This window comes from Pan troglodytes, chromosome 1 (genome assembly GCF_028858775.2).
Source record: "Pan troglodytes isolate AG18354 chromosome 1, NHGRI_mPanTro3-v2.0_pri, whole genome shotgun sequence".
Classification (NCBI taxonomy): Eukaryota; Metazoa; Chordata; class Mammalia; order Primates; family Hominidae; genus Pan; species Pan troglodytes.
Window position 1 is genome coordinate 146825090 of NC_072398.2, and position 17356 is coordinate 146842445.

The 17356-nt window shown below is 36.7% G+C and overlaps 1 protein-coding gene and 1 pseudogene across 7 annotated transcripts in view; both read right to left on the bottom strand.

The window, feature by feature from the left end:
* Window positions 1–7271: 7271 nt before the first annotated feature.
* Window positions 7272–12372, bottom strand: LOC129144014 (NEDD8-like; annotated as a pseudogene).
* Window positions 12373–13482: 1110 nt separating this feature from the next.
* The window catches only part of PRKACB (protein kinase cAMP-activated catalytic subunit beta), a 161688-nt gene continuing 157814 nt past the window's right edge, over window positions 13483–17356 (bottom strand). For all 7 annotated transcript variants that reach the window (XM_016921478.3, XM_001137476.5, XM_001136919.6 and 4 more), the window contains one exon: window positions 13483–16801. In XM_016921478.3, the coding sequence (XP_016776967.1) occupies window positions 16676–16801 (126 nt within the window). In that variant the 3' untranslated portion in view covers window positions 13483–16675. The remainder of the gene's footprint in view (window positions 16802–17356) is intronic.

Consider the following 17356-nt stretch of genomic DNA (forward strand, 5'->3'; position numbering starts at 1 on the left):
GTCAATATCATAACTCCGCTTCTCTCAGACTGCAGCTAGTACACAGCTGCTACTATAAGAACTACTACAGACTTAGTGGCCTAAAACAACACAGATCTACTATAGTTCTTAAGTCATAAATCTGCCATGGGTCTCATTGGGCTAAAAGCAAGGTGTCAGTAGGACTGGTTCTTTTTGGAGGCTCTAGGGAGGAATTCGTTTATTTGCCCTTTCCAGCTATTAGAGACCACCTGCTCTCTTTGTTTTATGGTCCCCTTCCTCCATCTTGAAAACCAACAAACACCGAATTTCTCTATATCTTCTTCCAGCATCACATCTATCTCTGACCATAGCCTGGAAAGGTTCTCTGTTATTAAGAACTCATAGGATTCAACTGGGCCTACCTGGAAAATCCAGGATAATCTCCCCATCTAAAATTTCATAATCAGGCTATTATCCTAAGTGAATTAAGACAGGAGAAGAAAACCAAATATGGCATGTTCACACTTACAAGCGGGAGCTAAGCACTGGGTAAACGTGACATAAATATGGGAACAATAGACACTGGGGACTACTAGAGGGAGGAGAGGAGAAGAGCAAGGGATGAAAAACTACCTATTGGGTACTGTGCTCACTACCTGAGTGATGGGATCATTCACCCCTAAACCTCAGCATTACACAATATAGCCATGTAACAAACCTACGTGCATATTCCTTAATCTAAAATAAATGTTGAAATTATAAAATAAAATTTCCTAACTTTAATCACATATGCAAATTCCTTTTTGCCATGTAAAGCAATATATTCACAGATTTCAAGGATTAGGACATGGGCATATTTGAGGAACCATTGTTCTGCTTATAATACAAAACAAAATGTTTCTAGTGTTAAAAAAAAATGAGTTCTCCTTCTTATGTACTATCAATTCAACCCAAGGAAGAGTTCAGTGAGAGATGTTATAATCAAACTATCAAAATTCAAAGACAAAGAATTCTGAATGCAGCAAGAGAAAAGAAACATACTACATACAAGGGAGCCCTAGTTCAATTATTATGGGATTCCTCAGCAGAAATCTTGCAGGCCAGAAGAGAATAAGATGATATATTCAAAGTGTTGAGGAAAAAACCTGCCAACCAAGAATTCTTTACCTGGCAAACCTGTTATTCAGAAATGACGGAAAAATAAAGGCTTTTGCAGATAAACAAAAGCTAAAAGCATTCATCACCACTAGATCTGTCTTAAACCATAAATTTAAAATTTATGAAGCAAAATGCTCCACTAACAAATTTTAAAAATAAATAATATTCCAGAAAAAATGTTGCAATATGTACTACAAAAGATTACTCTCTGGTATACATAAAATAGCTCTTGCGAAAGACAACCCAAACACAAATTAGAACAAAGAACATAAACAATTAGTAGAAAAAATGTAAATGGCAAATAAAACCATATTAGGAATCTGAATCAAGGAAAGGCAAGTGAATAGAAGGTGAAACAATGTAAAAAAAATGAGAGAGGTAACTTTTCACACAGTTGCTTGGAGATTGGAGGAAAACAACCAATATAAATATGTGAAAGATGTAGAATGTAAGAAATAGTGGGTTTGAAACAGGAGTTCAAGGACAAGAAATTCAGGTGAAAACATAAAAGCAGGACTAGAAAGTATTTTATCCTACAAGTCTCTTAAACTATTATATTTTACACACTTTTAACCTCTCTATGCTGCATTTGAGTTGTTTATTCATTTCTTTCCAGTTTGCAAGATCTGTCTTCATTTGTGTATAGGTAGCTATGCAATAGTCTTCTGTTTTACTTCCCAATGGTTATGTTTTGTTTCTAGAATTTCCATTTGGTTCTTTTCCCAGTCTTCCATCCTTTAAAAATTTAGTAAGATAAATTACTTTGTTTTTTGTTTTATTACCTCAAATTTTTGGAGTGCTGATTTCCTGTTTTTTTTTTTTTTTATATTTGCCAACTTTCCCTTATGATAGTTGATTTCCTTATGTGATTTGCAATTTTTTTAACATCAGTTCTTAGGTTTATTTTTTCAGGCGAAATATTGGGTTATGAAAGCATGACCATCATAAGAATTTGCATTTGTATCTGACAAAGGGGTTTAACTAGCCAGACAAGTGTCTATATCAATTGCTCTGCTTGAAGTCTCACATTGTACATTTGATCCCATATTTCTGTAAGTTCCAGGCTTGGAGATGTGATTTCTCGAACTTTTTTTTTTTTTTTTCCTACCTTTACCATCAAATGACAAACTTCTTTTCTGCCATTGGCCAAAGATGAAGGTTGGATACTTCTAGTACCCTTTTCATTGATATTCAGTTTTTAGACTGCAAGTTTAATGCACAAGTATCCATCACTGTTACTCTTTTTGTGTGTGCCTAAGGCAACATCTTTTGACCTAGTGGGCAATAAAACTCCAATGGCCAGTTCCTAGAGCTTCTAGCCAGCTCACTATCTCCATGAACCACAAGAGTATCAGCTTTGGCTTGCACCATGGCTTTGAGCACCCCTTTCACTTATAGCACCTGGAAATTTTCTTTATTTTTTTTTTGAAAATTTCTGAGCATTTGAGTTGTTGTTCTGTTTTGCCCAGCATTTCTGTTTTTATTTATTGATAGAAACATTTCCACATTGTCTCAGTCCAGAAGTGTCATTTTTTAGATTTAATATGAACATTTGGTTAAGATTTTCCCAGAAATCTCATAGTCCTTGTTGTTTTCAATAATTATTATGAAATATTTAAGGCACACAGAAATGTACACAAATACAATTAACATCCTTATATGTGTCATCCGGGTTAAGAAAGGAAACACTAATAATAAAATAAAATAGAATAATACACAGGATAATTCCTGTGCCCCCAGATCCTGAGTTTCATCTCCATTTCTTTTCTTTTCTCCACCCTATAGGTAACCATTACCCTTCATTTGGTGTTTATCATTTCCATGCACTTCTTTTAATTTTTCAATTTACAATATTAGCCAAAGGAGCACTTTAATGTTCCAGGCACTCTTGCAAGGGCTTTAAAAATGCTAACTTCTTATATCTTCTATGAGATAGGTATAATAATAATAATAATAATTATTATTCCCCCCTTTTTTTTTTTGAGACGGAGTTCACTCTCTTCGCCCAGGCTGGAGTGCAATGGTGCGATCTCGGCTCACTGCAACCTCTGCCTCCCGGGTTCAAGTGATTCTCCTGTCTCAGCCTCCTGAGTAGCTGGGATTACAGGCATCCACCCCCAGGCCCAGCTAATTTTTGTGGTTTTAGTAGAGACGGAGTTTCACCATGTTGGTTAGGCTGGTCCATTTTGCTGGTGAGAAGAGTCCATAGAGATTAAGTAACTCTTCCACAGACACACAGTTGGTGTTCATGTACAATTTGAACCCAGTTAGTTTGGCTTCATAATCTTTGCAATTAATTAACCACTATGCTGCTACATATATGTATATCCTTAAATATTATAGTAATAATAATAGTCTTATTTCATAAGAAATTAAACTTTACATAAACTGTATATTTAGAAAATTTTCTGCAATTATCTTTTTTTCACTCAGCATTATACTTCTGAAGTTTATCCACGTTGATGTTTGTAGGTCTAATTCATTATTTTCTCACCTGTATATAATTCAATCATGTAAATTTACCTCTACTTATTTATTCATTTTCATTTCCATGGCTACTTAGATTGCTTCCAATTTTTTGCTACTACAAATAATTTTGCAAAGAACATTTTAAATACCTATCTCCTAGTAGACAAATGAGTTTTCCTAGGCTATATTCCTATAAGTGAAACATGTGGTCACAGGACATGTGCTTAGGCAATGTTATTAATACTAGATTTTGCCAAGTTTTCCTTTTAAAATGGTTGACCAATTTACATTTCCAATGCAGCGTATGAGAGCTTTTTTTGATTGCTCCACGTCTTTGCTATAGTTATATCATTAGGCTGCTCAGTTTTTGCCCAGCTGATGTGCACACAACAGAATTTTACTGTCATTTTACCCATTACATGCTTAACAGTTCGGCATATCTGTTCCACTTATCTATTGCTGCCTAGCAAATTACTCTAAACTTTAGCCTCTTAAAACAATCAGTTTTTGATGTTTAGAAATTTCACGGATCACAAATTTAAACAGGTAACAAAATAAATGGCTTATCTCTGCCCCAGGATGCCTGAGGCCTCAGCTGGGATCACTGACCACTGGGGGTGACTCAATGGATGGGGCTGGTATCATCTGGAGGAATCTTCACATATGCAGGCCATTGGTTCAGATTTCACATGAAGATACTGCTGTGAATACTATGTACGGCTTCTACGTTTGGCCTGGGCTTTCTCACAGCATTGTGCTTCATGATAGTTGAACTTCTTTCAGTTTTAGTATATGTGCTGCTGACGTAAGCACGATAGTTGAACTTCTTGTATGGTGACTCAGATCTCTGAATTAGAGTATCTCAGTAAACAAGGTTGAAGCTGTATTATTCTTTTATGACCCAGCTTTTATAAGTCACACACTATTGCTTCTCCTGCACTATATGGGTTAGAAGTAAGTCAACAAGGTAAGCACACGTTCAAAGGGAGGGAAAATAGGAGAAATGTCCCCTCTTCTCAATAGGAGGAATGTCAAAGAATCTGCAAACAAGTTTAGAACTGCCATAATGTCCCACAAGTGTTTAGTCATTTGCCCTAAAATAACATTCACTTAACAAAGTATAGTTTGTTTTGAATAATGTTTCACATTAATTACGTTATTGTTAAATGTCTTATTGTTAAAAAGTCTTCAAAATTTTTATTAAAAGATAAAAGTGGTGATGAATATAATGAAATTGATACTTTAACTCATAATAATTTTTAAATCCTAAATTGTGAAGCTGATTCTATTGAGAATATTAATTTTGAATCTATGTATTAGGAGAAACAAACCTTTGAGTTTCATGATTTCTCACAAGTGGTAGAAAAATAAAAGTGGGAGGAGGAGGAAAAAGTCATAAATATTTGAGAGCAAGATTTTGTAGGATTGGGCAATTATTTGCTTCTCATCCATCATGTTGTTTATTAGGATAATTTCTTAACAAGTGGTATGGTATCAGTGAAATGTTACATCTATCACCCTCATCAACCCATGAAGTTTTCCCAAAACAACAGGAAATAATTACTTTATTTTAAAATAATTATTTTCTATACAAAATTGTTGGGTTTTATTTTTAAAGGTGAAGAAGAGATTTTAGTGAACATCGGCTATTTTCTTGTCTGACCAGCACATCTTTCTTTGGAGGACTACCCCTCTCCCAATGCACATAATTCTGACGAGGCTTTCAATCATGTATTTCTCCTTGTCCAGCCACAGAAGCAGGCTCTGACCCAGGCTGGACAATCAGAGTCCCTTTTCGGGGTTGATATAGTGCAGGAGACTTCCTTCTCCTTTAACTGGGACCAAAACTCTTTTGAAAGTGTGAGTCTGGAGTAGCTGGTGGTTTCATTTTCTGCCCCATGGAGAGTGCTTATTGAGGATGAAGTCAATTCTGAGGAAAGCGTGGCCCAGAGGTGGAGAGAGAAAGGCAGAGTTCTGATTATATCTTCTGATCTTTTAGATCTTATTGGACAGAAGTCCCTCCTCAGCCTTCCTGGTTATGAGAGTCAGCTGCTGTTCTGTTTTTGCAAAAACGACTTTTCATTGTGTGGTCCGCCACTTGCTAGGGAGAGTGTGTTTGATCACTATCAATTCCAGAAGTACAAAAGCACGATTCAAAGTCTAACTCCTTAGCAAAAATCAGTACTGGACACACTATTATTAGGAAATCTGTAAAACCAGTCCCAAATAACTGACAAGTGATATCTATGGAGGGAAAGCAAAATTAGAAAAAGCTTATCAGTGGCATATGATCTAGAGCAATGTATTTTTACCTTAAAGCTAGGTAAGATGGCTGATGAGTAGATTCTGAATTGGATTTTAGGAGTTGGTGATATATGAAGGAAAAACACTCAGCAGCTTTTTATCACATGGAAAAAAACTTCTGTTTGGTTAGTGATTATTTTCTGAACCATGGTATAAACAGGAATAAGGTTATCAACAGATAAGTAAGTGACACAGAAGGACATTGCTACTTGAATAAAAGAGGCTTTTTTTTTTGGATGTCCAATTAACCACATGATTTATTGACAGAAAACAGTCCAACTCAGCCATGTGCTTCCTGACTTTGACTCACTATTTAAAAAATAGTAAAAACTTTAATAAAAAGTTGGTTGTGTTGATTACGTGTTTTTAGCATATTGTGGTGAAGAAATTGGCAGTGAAGATAAGAGGGTTTTTTTTCCCTCACATGACGGTGGTCTGGCTGTTAAAGGGTTCTCACGAGTTTGAGATATGAAGAATGAGAGGAAACATTTCTTCATGGCAATAATAATGCTAGAGAAGCCATTTTAGTGACATCTGGTGGCTTGCACAAAAGCATATTGATGATGTAGTATCACATTTTCCACCTTGAAATTAAAGGATCAGGCTGGGTGCGGTGGCTCACGCTTGCAACCTTACCATTTAGGGACGCTGAGGAGGATGGATCACCTGAGGTCAGGAGTTCGAAACCAGCCTGGCCAACATGGTGAAACCCCATCTCTATTAAAAATACAAAAAAATTAGCCAGGAGTGTTGGCATATGCCTGTAATCCCAGCTACTTGGGAGGCTGAGGCAGGATAATCAATTGATCCTGGGAGTACGAGGTTGCAGTGAGCCGAAATTATACCACTGCACTCCAGCCTGGGTGACAGAGCGAGACTCTGTCTCAAAAAAAAAAAAAAAAAAAAAAAAAAGAAATTAAAGAATCAAGGTTTCTTAAGACTGAACTCTGGTGAAAATGGCTTGTTAAGAGTAGGACTCTTACAAGATTGATGATTTTAAAAAAATGTATTAAGAAATCAATGCTCTGTTATTGGGCATGTTTATTTTTATCTTTGATTAATTACTTTATCATTACAAAAAATGCAAACAACTCAACAAGGTATAAGGGAAGAATTAGGAAATAACCTCAAATCTTATACCATTGATAACATTATTACACTATTCTCGGTGCACATATTGAGACAGAAGGGTAGAGAGGTAGAGAGGTACCTAACTAGATAGCACTAATTTTTTTTTTTTCCAGGAGGCCAGGAAATATTTTATTGACAACCAGGGACACAGCCATAAGAGAGAGAAGCACACAGGACTGCAAACTAACATTCAATAGTCAGCAAGGGCCCTCTGGGCCAGGAATACTGAATCCTGGTGTCCTCACAGTCTCCCACCAGTAGACATACATTACTGGGCATCCAAGGGAGGGGGCAGTGGCTCTGGTGTCCCAGAGAGTGAGAGGATATATGATGCCTCATTACGAGCGACAGGGTAGGGAGGTAAAATGGAGGGTCCATCACTGCCTAAGACCACCTCCTCCTCTCAGAGCCAACACCAGGTGAAGGACTGAACCACCTAAAATCTTGTAATCAGCTGCTGTCTTCTCATCATTCATGTTTGCCACTGTAGATGAGCCTCTGCTGTTGTGGGGGGATTCCCTCTTTCTCCTCCACATGCTCCTTGATCCACTCCACCTTGTCTGTAGGTTCAATATCAATCTCAGTCTCCTTTCCAGTTAGCGTCTTCACTTTAATTAGCATCTTCTTTCCAGTTTGGGGCTGCACACGGATAAATTGCTGCTCCTACTGCTCCAGTCGCCGCTGCTGCTCTTCCAGATAGCACTGATTTTATAAAATTGTATTATACTTATTTTTTTCGAGACAGAGTCTCACACTGTTGCCCAGGCTGGAGTGCAGTGGCGTGGTCTCAGCTCACTGCAACATCCACTTCCCAGGTACAAGTGATTCTCCTGCCTCAGCCTCTTGAGTAGCTGGGACTACAGGTGCACACCACCAAGCCCAGCTAATTTTTGTATTTTTAGTAGAGACAGGGTTTCACAGTGTTGGCCAGGATGGTCTCGATCTCTTGGCCTTGTGATCCACCCGCCTTGGCTTCCCAACCTGCTGGGATTACAGGCGTGAGCCACTGGCGCCTGGCTTATACTTTTTAATATAAAGTGTTCAGTTTAATTTTGTCTATATTACAAAATCTAATTCACTAGAAAAAACTGAAATGAAAATAAATTTAACGCAAGGAAAAGAAGTTGAAGGGAAAATGAAAACTGTTTATATATGTTCCTTCCTCACAAAAAAATTACAAAACCATAAAGAAAAAATTGAGAGGTTAGAGTCATTATCTTATTTAACCAACTTCAATTTTAGACTCCATTAATTGACATCCTGCTATAAAATGTACGGACGTTAGAAGTTTTCTACCTTCTCTCACTTCTTTCTTTCTCTACCTTCCAACTTTGTTAGTTATATTATTCTAAGTTTGCCAAGGTTTAAAACATTTACATTCAGTTCTATGATTGTAATCATCATAGGTGCTTATAATTAGAACTACATTAAGACAGATTCAGAGTTTACCACAAGCTTTACATCACTGCTTCTATATTACTACATTCTTCATTTGGTTTTCTATAATTTTTCTTTTTGATATTTAAAGGTGTCTGCTTTGTGCCTTTAAATTAAATGCAACTTGGCTGGGTATAATATTCTTGGCTTATACTTTCTTTTCCCTAGAACTTTATAGCCATTATGTAATTATCTTTTGGCATGGAATATTATTGTGGAGACTTCTGAGGCCAGCCTGGTTCCCTCCCCACCCCCACCCCCAGTCTTGGGGGTTGATTTTTATGCATAATATTTTAATTGTTAAAATGCAAAACCTTCACCAGAATATGGTTTGGTGTTGGAAGCAGTATGTCAATTTTTCCTTAAAAACAGGTGTTCTTTCAGCATGTAAATTTAGTTCTTCTTTCATTTTGGAGATGAACTTTCTGTATGATATATTTGAATAATTTTTCTATTGTATTTATTAGCTTCTTATACTAACTGTGGATCATCTTTGTTTTCAATATCCATTACCATCTCTGAATTTTCTTTAATCTTTTTATTTTGCATTTGCTGAAATTATCTCACTATAATAAAAGCCTTTTCTGTATATTAGTGTTTGTGGCTTCAGCCACCACTTAACACCATTTCCATTCTGCGTCTGGTGCCTGGAGACGTTTATCTTGTTCTGAGTGCAATGTATGTCACTAAAGATATTTTAAAACATGCTCTATCATTGTATCAGCGTGTTTGGGGAGGGAGAGTGGAGGGAGGAAAGGATGGGTTTGTGTTTTTAAAGTTTTAACCTGACCACAATTCTCTTCTAAGTTTTACAAGCTATTCTGTAGCTAAATTCTTATTCCTAATGATGTTTATTTGGGGGGTTTGTTTCTCTTTTTTTATTTCTTTCCTTCAGATTTCCCTGAGGCTGTTTCTTCTTTGTGGGACCATTTTCCTAAAGTACAATTTTGGAATTCCTTAATGAGAATCTATTGGTAGTAAATATTCTCTTTCATTTGGAATGGTCTTCATTTTACCATTGTTGTTTCTTTTCATAGAGTGATGGCTAGGATTATTCAGTACAATGTAGAAGGGAGTGGTAACAATGGAAATGTCAATTGGTTGTCCAGTCAGGAAAATAAAAACCATTCTTGGTATTTCAACTGAGAAAATGTATTAATAGAATAATTTTGTTACAGAGGTAATGACGAATAGAGAGCCAAACAAATATACTTCAGATTAAAAAAAAATCAGTACCAGTCATATTATTATTAAGAAGTTTATAAAACCAGTACCAACATGGTAGTGGTATAAAAATAAGCACATAGACCAAGGGAAGAGAATAGAGAACGCAGAAATAAAGCCAAGCATTTACACCCAACTGATCTTCGACAAAGCAAAACAAAAACATAAAGTGAGAGAAAGACACCCTATTTAACAAATGGTGCTGGGGTAATTGACAAGCCACATGTAGAAGAATGAAACTGGATCCTCATCTCTCACCTTATACAAAAATCAATTCAAGATGGATCAAAGACTTAAATCTAAGACTTGAAACCATAAAGATTCCAGAAGATAACATCGGTAAAACTCTTCTAGACACTGGCGTAGGCAAAGACTTCATGACCAAGAACCCAAAAGCAAATGTAACAAAAACAAAGATAAGTAGATGGGACTTAATTAAACTAAAAAGCTTCTGCACAGCAAAGGAAATAATCAGCAGAGTTAACAGGCAGCCCACAGAGTGGGAGAAAATCTTCATAATCTATACATCCGACAAAGGACTAATATCCAGAATCTACAAAGAACTCAAATCAGCAAGTAAAAAACAAACAATCCCAGCCAGGCATGGTGGCTCACGCCTGTAATCCCAGCACTTTGGGAGGCTGAGGCAGGTGGATCACTTGAGGTCAGGAGTTCAAGACTAGCCTGGCCAATATGGTGAAATCCCGTCTCTACTAAAAATACAAAAAATTAGCCGGGCGTGCTGGTGCGTGCCTGTAATCCCAGCTACTTGGGAGGCTGAAGCAGAAAAATCACTTGAACCTAGAAGGCAGAGGTTGCAGTGAGCCAAGATCGCGCCATTGTACTCCAGCCTGGGAGACAGAGAGAGACTCTGTCTCAAAACAAAACAAAACAAAACAAAATCCCACCAAAAAGTAGCCTAAGGACACATTCAAAAGAATATGTACAAATGGCCAACAAGCATATGGAAAAATGCTCAACATCATTAATTATCAGGGAAATCAAATCAAAACCACAATGCAATGCCACCTCACTCCTGCAAGAATGGCCATAATGGGAAAAAAAAAAAATAGACATTGGCGTGGATGCGGTGAAAAGGGAACACTTTTACACTGTTGGTGGGAATGTAAACTAGTACAACCACTATGAAAAACAGTGCGGAGATTCCTTAAAGAACTCAAAGTAGATCTACCATTTGATCCAGCAATCCCATTCCTGGGTATCTACCCAGAGGAAAAGAAGTCATATGAAAAAGATACTTGCACATGCATGTTTACAGCAGCACAATTTGCAATTGCAAAAACACAGAACCAGCCCAAATGCCCAAAAATGAATGAGTAGATAAAGAAAATGTGGTTTATATACACCATGGAATACTGCTCAGCCATAAAAAAGAATGAATTAATGGCATTTGCAGCAACCTGTATGGGATTGGAGACTATTATTCTAAGTGAAGTAACTCAGGAATAGAAAACCAAACATCATATGTTCTCATTCACAATTGGGAGTTAAGCTATGAGGACACAAAGGCATAAGAGTGATACAATAGATTTTGGGGACTCGGGGAAAAGGGTGGGAGGGGTGTGAGGGATAAAAGACTACACACTGGGTACGGTGTACACTGCTTGGGTGATGAGGGCACCAAAATCTCAGAAATCACCACTAAAGAACTTATTCGTGTAACTAAACACCACCTGTTCCCCAAAAAACTATTGAAATAAAAAATAAATTTTTTAAAATAATAAATACATAAAATAGGGAGATTAACTTGGATTACTGAGGTGGGTCTAATATAATCACAAGGGTCTTTAAAAGTGAAACAGGGAGGCAGAAGAGAAAGTGAGAGTGATGCGGAGAGTGATGCGGCATGAGAAGGACTTGGCCCAATGTTTCTGGCTTTGAAGATGGAGGAATGGCATCATGAGTCAAGGAAAGCAGGTGGCCTCTAGAAGGTGGAAGAGATGGGGAAATGGCTTCTTCCCTAGAGCCTCCAGAAAGAAATGCATGCTTGCCAACACCCTGATTTTAACCCAGTGTGGCTTATTTTGGTTGTTAGAACTCCTGAACTGTAAGAAAATAAATTTATGTTGTTTTAAGCTACTAAGTTTGTGGAGACTTGTTAGAGCAGCAGTAGAAAACTAATACATTAAGGTCATCATTTGCTGTGAGCATTACTAACCCTTGATAATCAGGAGAGGACGAACCAGCTGGGGTATTCTCATTAACCCTTTATTTGCACTCCCACTTTCCTTTTGGCCATTTCATTGTTAGTATCACCACTAAAAGATGAGCAGAGACTGTAAACTCAATGAATCTGGTGTGCTTAATTTTATGTTATATTAGCACTGCTTTGAGAGAAGGGCTATCCTTCCATGGGTAAGTCTGGCCTGGAGTTAGTAGTGGTTTGAGTTACTCATGCCTTCCCTTACTCCCAGTATCTCAGTGGCTACTGTTTCCTACTTCCTGCTTGTATTCCAGGAAGAATAGAAACAAGATAGCAGGTGCACTGAGGTTTGTGACCACACTGATTTTTTTTTTTTGCCTGTGGTAAATTCAGTTTTGCCCACGTATAAAGCATATGAAGGGAAATCAATGCAAGTCTTTCACCATGAGAATACTTAGCTCAGCGGGTGTATTATAGTTTGTTATGGCTGCCATGATGAAGTATCACAGACTGGGCAGCTTAAACAACTGAAATTTATTTTTCACAATTCTTGAGTCTAGAAGTCCCAAGTCAAGATGTTGGCAAAGTCAGCTTCTTCAGAGGCCTCTGTCCTTGCCCTATAGATGGTCATCTTCTTCCTATGTCTTTACGTGGTCCTCCCTTTGTCTGTGTGCTTCTTATGAGGACATCAGTCATCTTGGATGAAGTCTTCCCATATGACCTCATTTTACTTTAATTACCTCTTCAAAGGCCTTACCTCCTAAAACAATCACATGCTGAGGTACTAGTGGTTAGAATTTCAGTATGAATTTTGTTCACAGTTCACAATCCAGGTCATAACAACAGGCATAAAGGCTATTAAATAAGCATATGGAAAATCTTCAGGAAAGCTTAAATGAAAAGTACTTAACTTCACATCCAGTATTTGTGCACAAGAGAAAATTTACAGCTAAATAGATTTCAAATGATGATAGTTCTTCAGTAAAGACATACCTAGATTTTTGTAATTAGTTTTACAAGGAAATGAGAAAACTGCATTTATATTAAGCCCTGATAATGATAAAATGAAGCGAGCACTGGTAGAAAAATAGTAAGCTCCATGTTATAAAATGCATAAATAGAAATGTTTGCAAGAACAATCATACAAAATGGCAAGCCATTAAAATAATTATCTAAAGAAATGATTATTTCTTGAGGTAAAAGACAACTATGGAAATACACACTAATTAACCTGTCTAAAATGAAAAGAGGTAATGTGAAGCTCAAAAACACTCCTGAAGAAAAAATTAGAAATTAATAGTTCATTGTTACAATAGAAGGATGAGTGCTCTTGAAGTATCAAATCCTTTAAATATGAATATTTAGAACATCATGTTAGCAGTAATCTGAACCAATATGAGAAATGAGAAGGAAGTAGAAACACTTTTGAGAAACTATTAAATGAATCTAGCAGTTTCTTAGTAAACATCCAGTGTGAGTAGACTGGTGGATATATTCCTCCCCAATGTGCTCTGCTCCCACCACCCAGAAATCAACCCAAACACATACAAACTAGGAATCTATAAGCATCTCTTGTATCAGCGGAAAATAAATCAGGAGATGAGGGCACCAAGTAGAATTCACGACTCAATCAATTGTCTTATCCATTGAAGGTACTTTAATTTTGCAGTTATTGATTAATTAAAAAACACAGTTGTTTTCAGCATTTCCTAGCTAGAGTAGTGCATAGGAAATTCCATTCTAAACAAAGAAGTAATTAATGAAATAACAACACACCTTAACATTTTACATTGATAGGTTACAGTTTACAAGGTGCTTTCACATACATTATTTCATTTGATTCTTACAACAAGCAGAAAAAACAGTGGGAAAGATTTTTTTTTTCAGGCTTACAATGAGTATTTTCAGGCCAATGGGCAGTTAACACAAGAATATACCAAGAATGAGACAGCAATACCCATAAGCCACAATATCGTTTTTGGTAGGTTGACAGTTTGATTCAACTGGGTATTCAGCATCGGTGAGTGAGAAAGGAATTAGGACAGACACCAAGGCTCTTATGATATTCAAATAATTTTAAGAACACTGTCAGAGATAAGAAGAAAGATGCCCTAAAATATATCGCCTTATTGAGACTTACTTCAAAGCAATATACCCTTCAAAATATCAGATAAAAAGACAATCTTGTCATCGACTGTGAAAGTTAGGAGGAATCTTACAAACTGCCTAATCCAGTTCTTCCATTTTACAGACAAGAGAACTGAGGCTGAGATCATACTGATAGTTTTCCAGCCTGAAATTCAGATGTCTTGACTTTCAGTCTAGGGCTCCTTCTTACACAATGCCATCTCTTAATTATTTACTGAGCATAACATAATATCTTCTGTTTCAAATATGTAATTTTAGGTTAAATACTGATTTATGCTACTTACTTCTTATTCAAGTTTTTATCTTATTCTTGGCTAAATTGTGGCTGAAACTGGGAATGTTACATACTTTAAAAATATTCTAATTTAGTGTACTTGATTGGTCAGAAATTGACTCCCTTCACATATTTGCTCATGACAAGCTTGCTCACGGCCTTTAAATAGAGAGTAAAATGGAATGGCTGAATAGCCCTCAAAACCAACGTATGTCTAGGGGTCATCTACCTAAGGTAGATTCTACAGCTGGGCACTAGTAATTTCATAGAAAAAAATATTTTTTAGAATTCATAGAAATCTTTTTGATTACTGAAAACTAAATTGTAATAATCAAATTGTCATCCCCATGACTTATTAAAATAATTTTACAATAATATACAACAAAGCTACCATAGAATTTGTAGTTTACATATAGAATACATTGGTCAGCATGTTCTTGGGTCTAAATGAAATACAAGAAAATTAAAATATTTTATACAAATGATGTTTTAAATTTATTAACATGACGATATGCCTTTGTTACATAAAACTTGCTAGAGCAGAGTATTTTATTTTTTTCTTGCACGTTTTAAATATAGATGGACCAGTGAAATCAATATCAGCATTTACATGACATTACCATGCAGAAACACTTGATAACCGAAAGACATATAGATTGGTAGAAAGAACATCTCAGACAGGATTTTTTTATGTCTTCAAAGGTTTCACCAGGGTGTGGTACAGATGAAAAGAAGTGGTGTTAATGACCTACCTGCACCGATAATAAAGCAAATAGAATGATTATATACATTAAGATCAGCTTGATTAAAAATAAATTTTATATGCAGGTAAATTGATCATTAAAATGAACCCAGTTTAACTCTTCTCGTGTGTTGTTTTAAGGTAGGTCACTGAAACGCAGAGATAAAATCAGATGGGGAAAATTAAAAGCAAAGAAAAAAATAGCAAAACAAGTGGGTTAAGCCATGGATTCTCAACAAACACTGAACTAAATGTGCAAAAGTGCTTGAAATTTCCACCTGACAGCAATGTTGTTAAGTCAGTTGGCAAAAAAAAGTGTAGGAAAAAAACTAATCTCTCAAATACCAACATTGTATCTGCATGATCGATCAGACATTCTGTTTACTGAAAGAACAGAGGTTAGAAATTATGAAATATCTGAAAATATCATACCTCAAAATTAAAATACAATTGTGGCAGTTTTATACACTTTGTTCCCTTTCCTCATTGATGAGGCACGGGATGAAAGCAGAAGTTGCAGCAGTGCCCCTACCCTAGGCTCACAAATATAGTACACCACAATAATTAGCTGGAAACAACTTCTTTTTAACGGTTACAAAACAAAACAAATGTAAACCCTCATTTAAATATGAATACCTCTATATTGTTTCCAAAAATCAAGCCATTTTTGACTTTGCAAAGTATAAGTATTTATCTAAACCAATGTTCTTTTTAGTTTGCTTATTTTCCTTTAAAAAGTTTATGATGAGGACTATTAGAGAAACTTTAAAATTTGTCACTTTCATTAATCATGTTCTATTAAAATACTGGCTAAAATCCTTAAGGAACAGTTAAGGTTTAGAAAACTTAGAACTCTTCTCTAATACCTACAGAAATGCTGGTACCAAGTGAGAGAATCTGGGTGATGATCCATATCATTAGTTTTTCCTGCTGAATGAGACACGTTTGTCACACTACACAGGCTGGTCACTTCATTACTCAAGGAAAGGAGGATATAAAAGGAGGGAAAGGGAACTAGAACCTCTGATCTACAGCCTTCCAAATTTCTGGGTCTAGCTGTACTGTATTAGTCTACCAAAATTTATTGCCAGAATAGTGAATTCCAAGAAAGTTAGTCTTAATTTGTATAAATTTCCTTGGTGATAAGACAGTCTATCTTCAAAAATTACCAAGAGTTTTGGCAAAACCAAGTCTGAGCTACTCAAAGTAAAAATAATTATTAGAAAGTTTATCTTCAAGCCATTGACCAACAACAATATTGGCAATAACTACTGAAAGCAACACTTATCCTTCCCTTCAAATATCACGTAGCCATAACACTGCCCATCTGAAACACCAACAAAATAAAATGGAGCACTGTTTAGAGAAAACCAATGAAATTGGAAAAGGAAGAAATGGATGTAGGAGAGGAGAAAGACAACCCAAAGAGAAGTAAGAAAGTGGTCTAGTACTGTGTTATGGCACAGACAATGCTTGCTTAGCGGTGCCTTGTTACATAGGTGGATGCAGAGTGCGCACACGGGATGATGGCAATAAAGACCTCACTCAGTCGTTGGAATGAAGGAACTAGGTAACTGCTTCAACAAGGACGGTCTCAGCTCTACCTTATCTCTCAACAGAGTGCAAACACTGAGTGTGAGCTCAGATGTCATCTTGTTCCTCTTTAAAATTCACCAAATTCTTTTGCACATTTTTCTGTTATAGAGACACGGATATCTTCTTCTTCATAGTCATCAAAGTTGCTGGTATCTCCAGAGCCTCTAAACTTTGGTATGAATGGAGCTTCAACCTATAATTGAGAGGGAGAGAAAAATAAGAAAAAGGAAAAAAAAATTTCTGAGAGTTTCCAAACACCAAGAAAAATAAATTCCCACTGTTATTACACGGCGAAATCCTTAGATGCCATTAGGTTCCTAAAATATAATAGTGCTAGAAGAAGCAGCAAGCAGTAGGTTAGCTATTAACCTCAACATTTTGATTCAAGGAAGTATGCAGGTCAACAAAATACTTAAGAAATTTCTGGGATAAGAGGAGAAGCCAAGATGGCCGAATAGGAACAGGTCCAGTCTATAGCTCCCAGCATGAGCGACACAGAAGACGGGTGATTTCTGCATTTCCATCTGAGGTACCAGGTTCATCTCACTAGGGAGTGCCAGACAGTGGGCGCAGGTCAGTGGGTGCGCGCACCGTGCGCGAGCCGAAGCAGGGCAAGGCATTGCCTCACTCAGGAAGCACAAGGGGTCAGGGAGTTCCCTTTCCTAGTCAAAGAAAGGGGTGACAGACGGCACCTGGAAAATCAGGTCACTCCCACCCGAATGCCGCGCTTTTCCCACGGGCTTAAAAA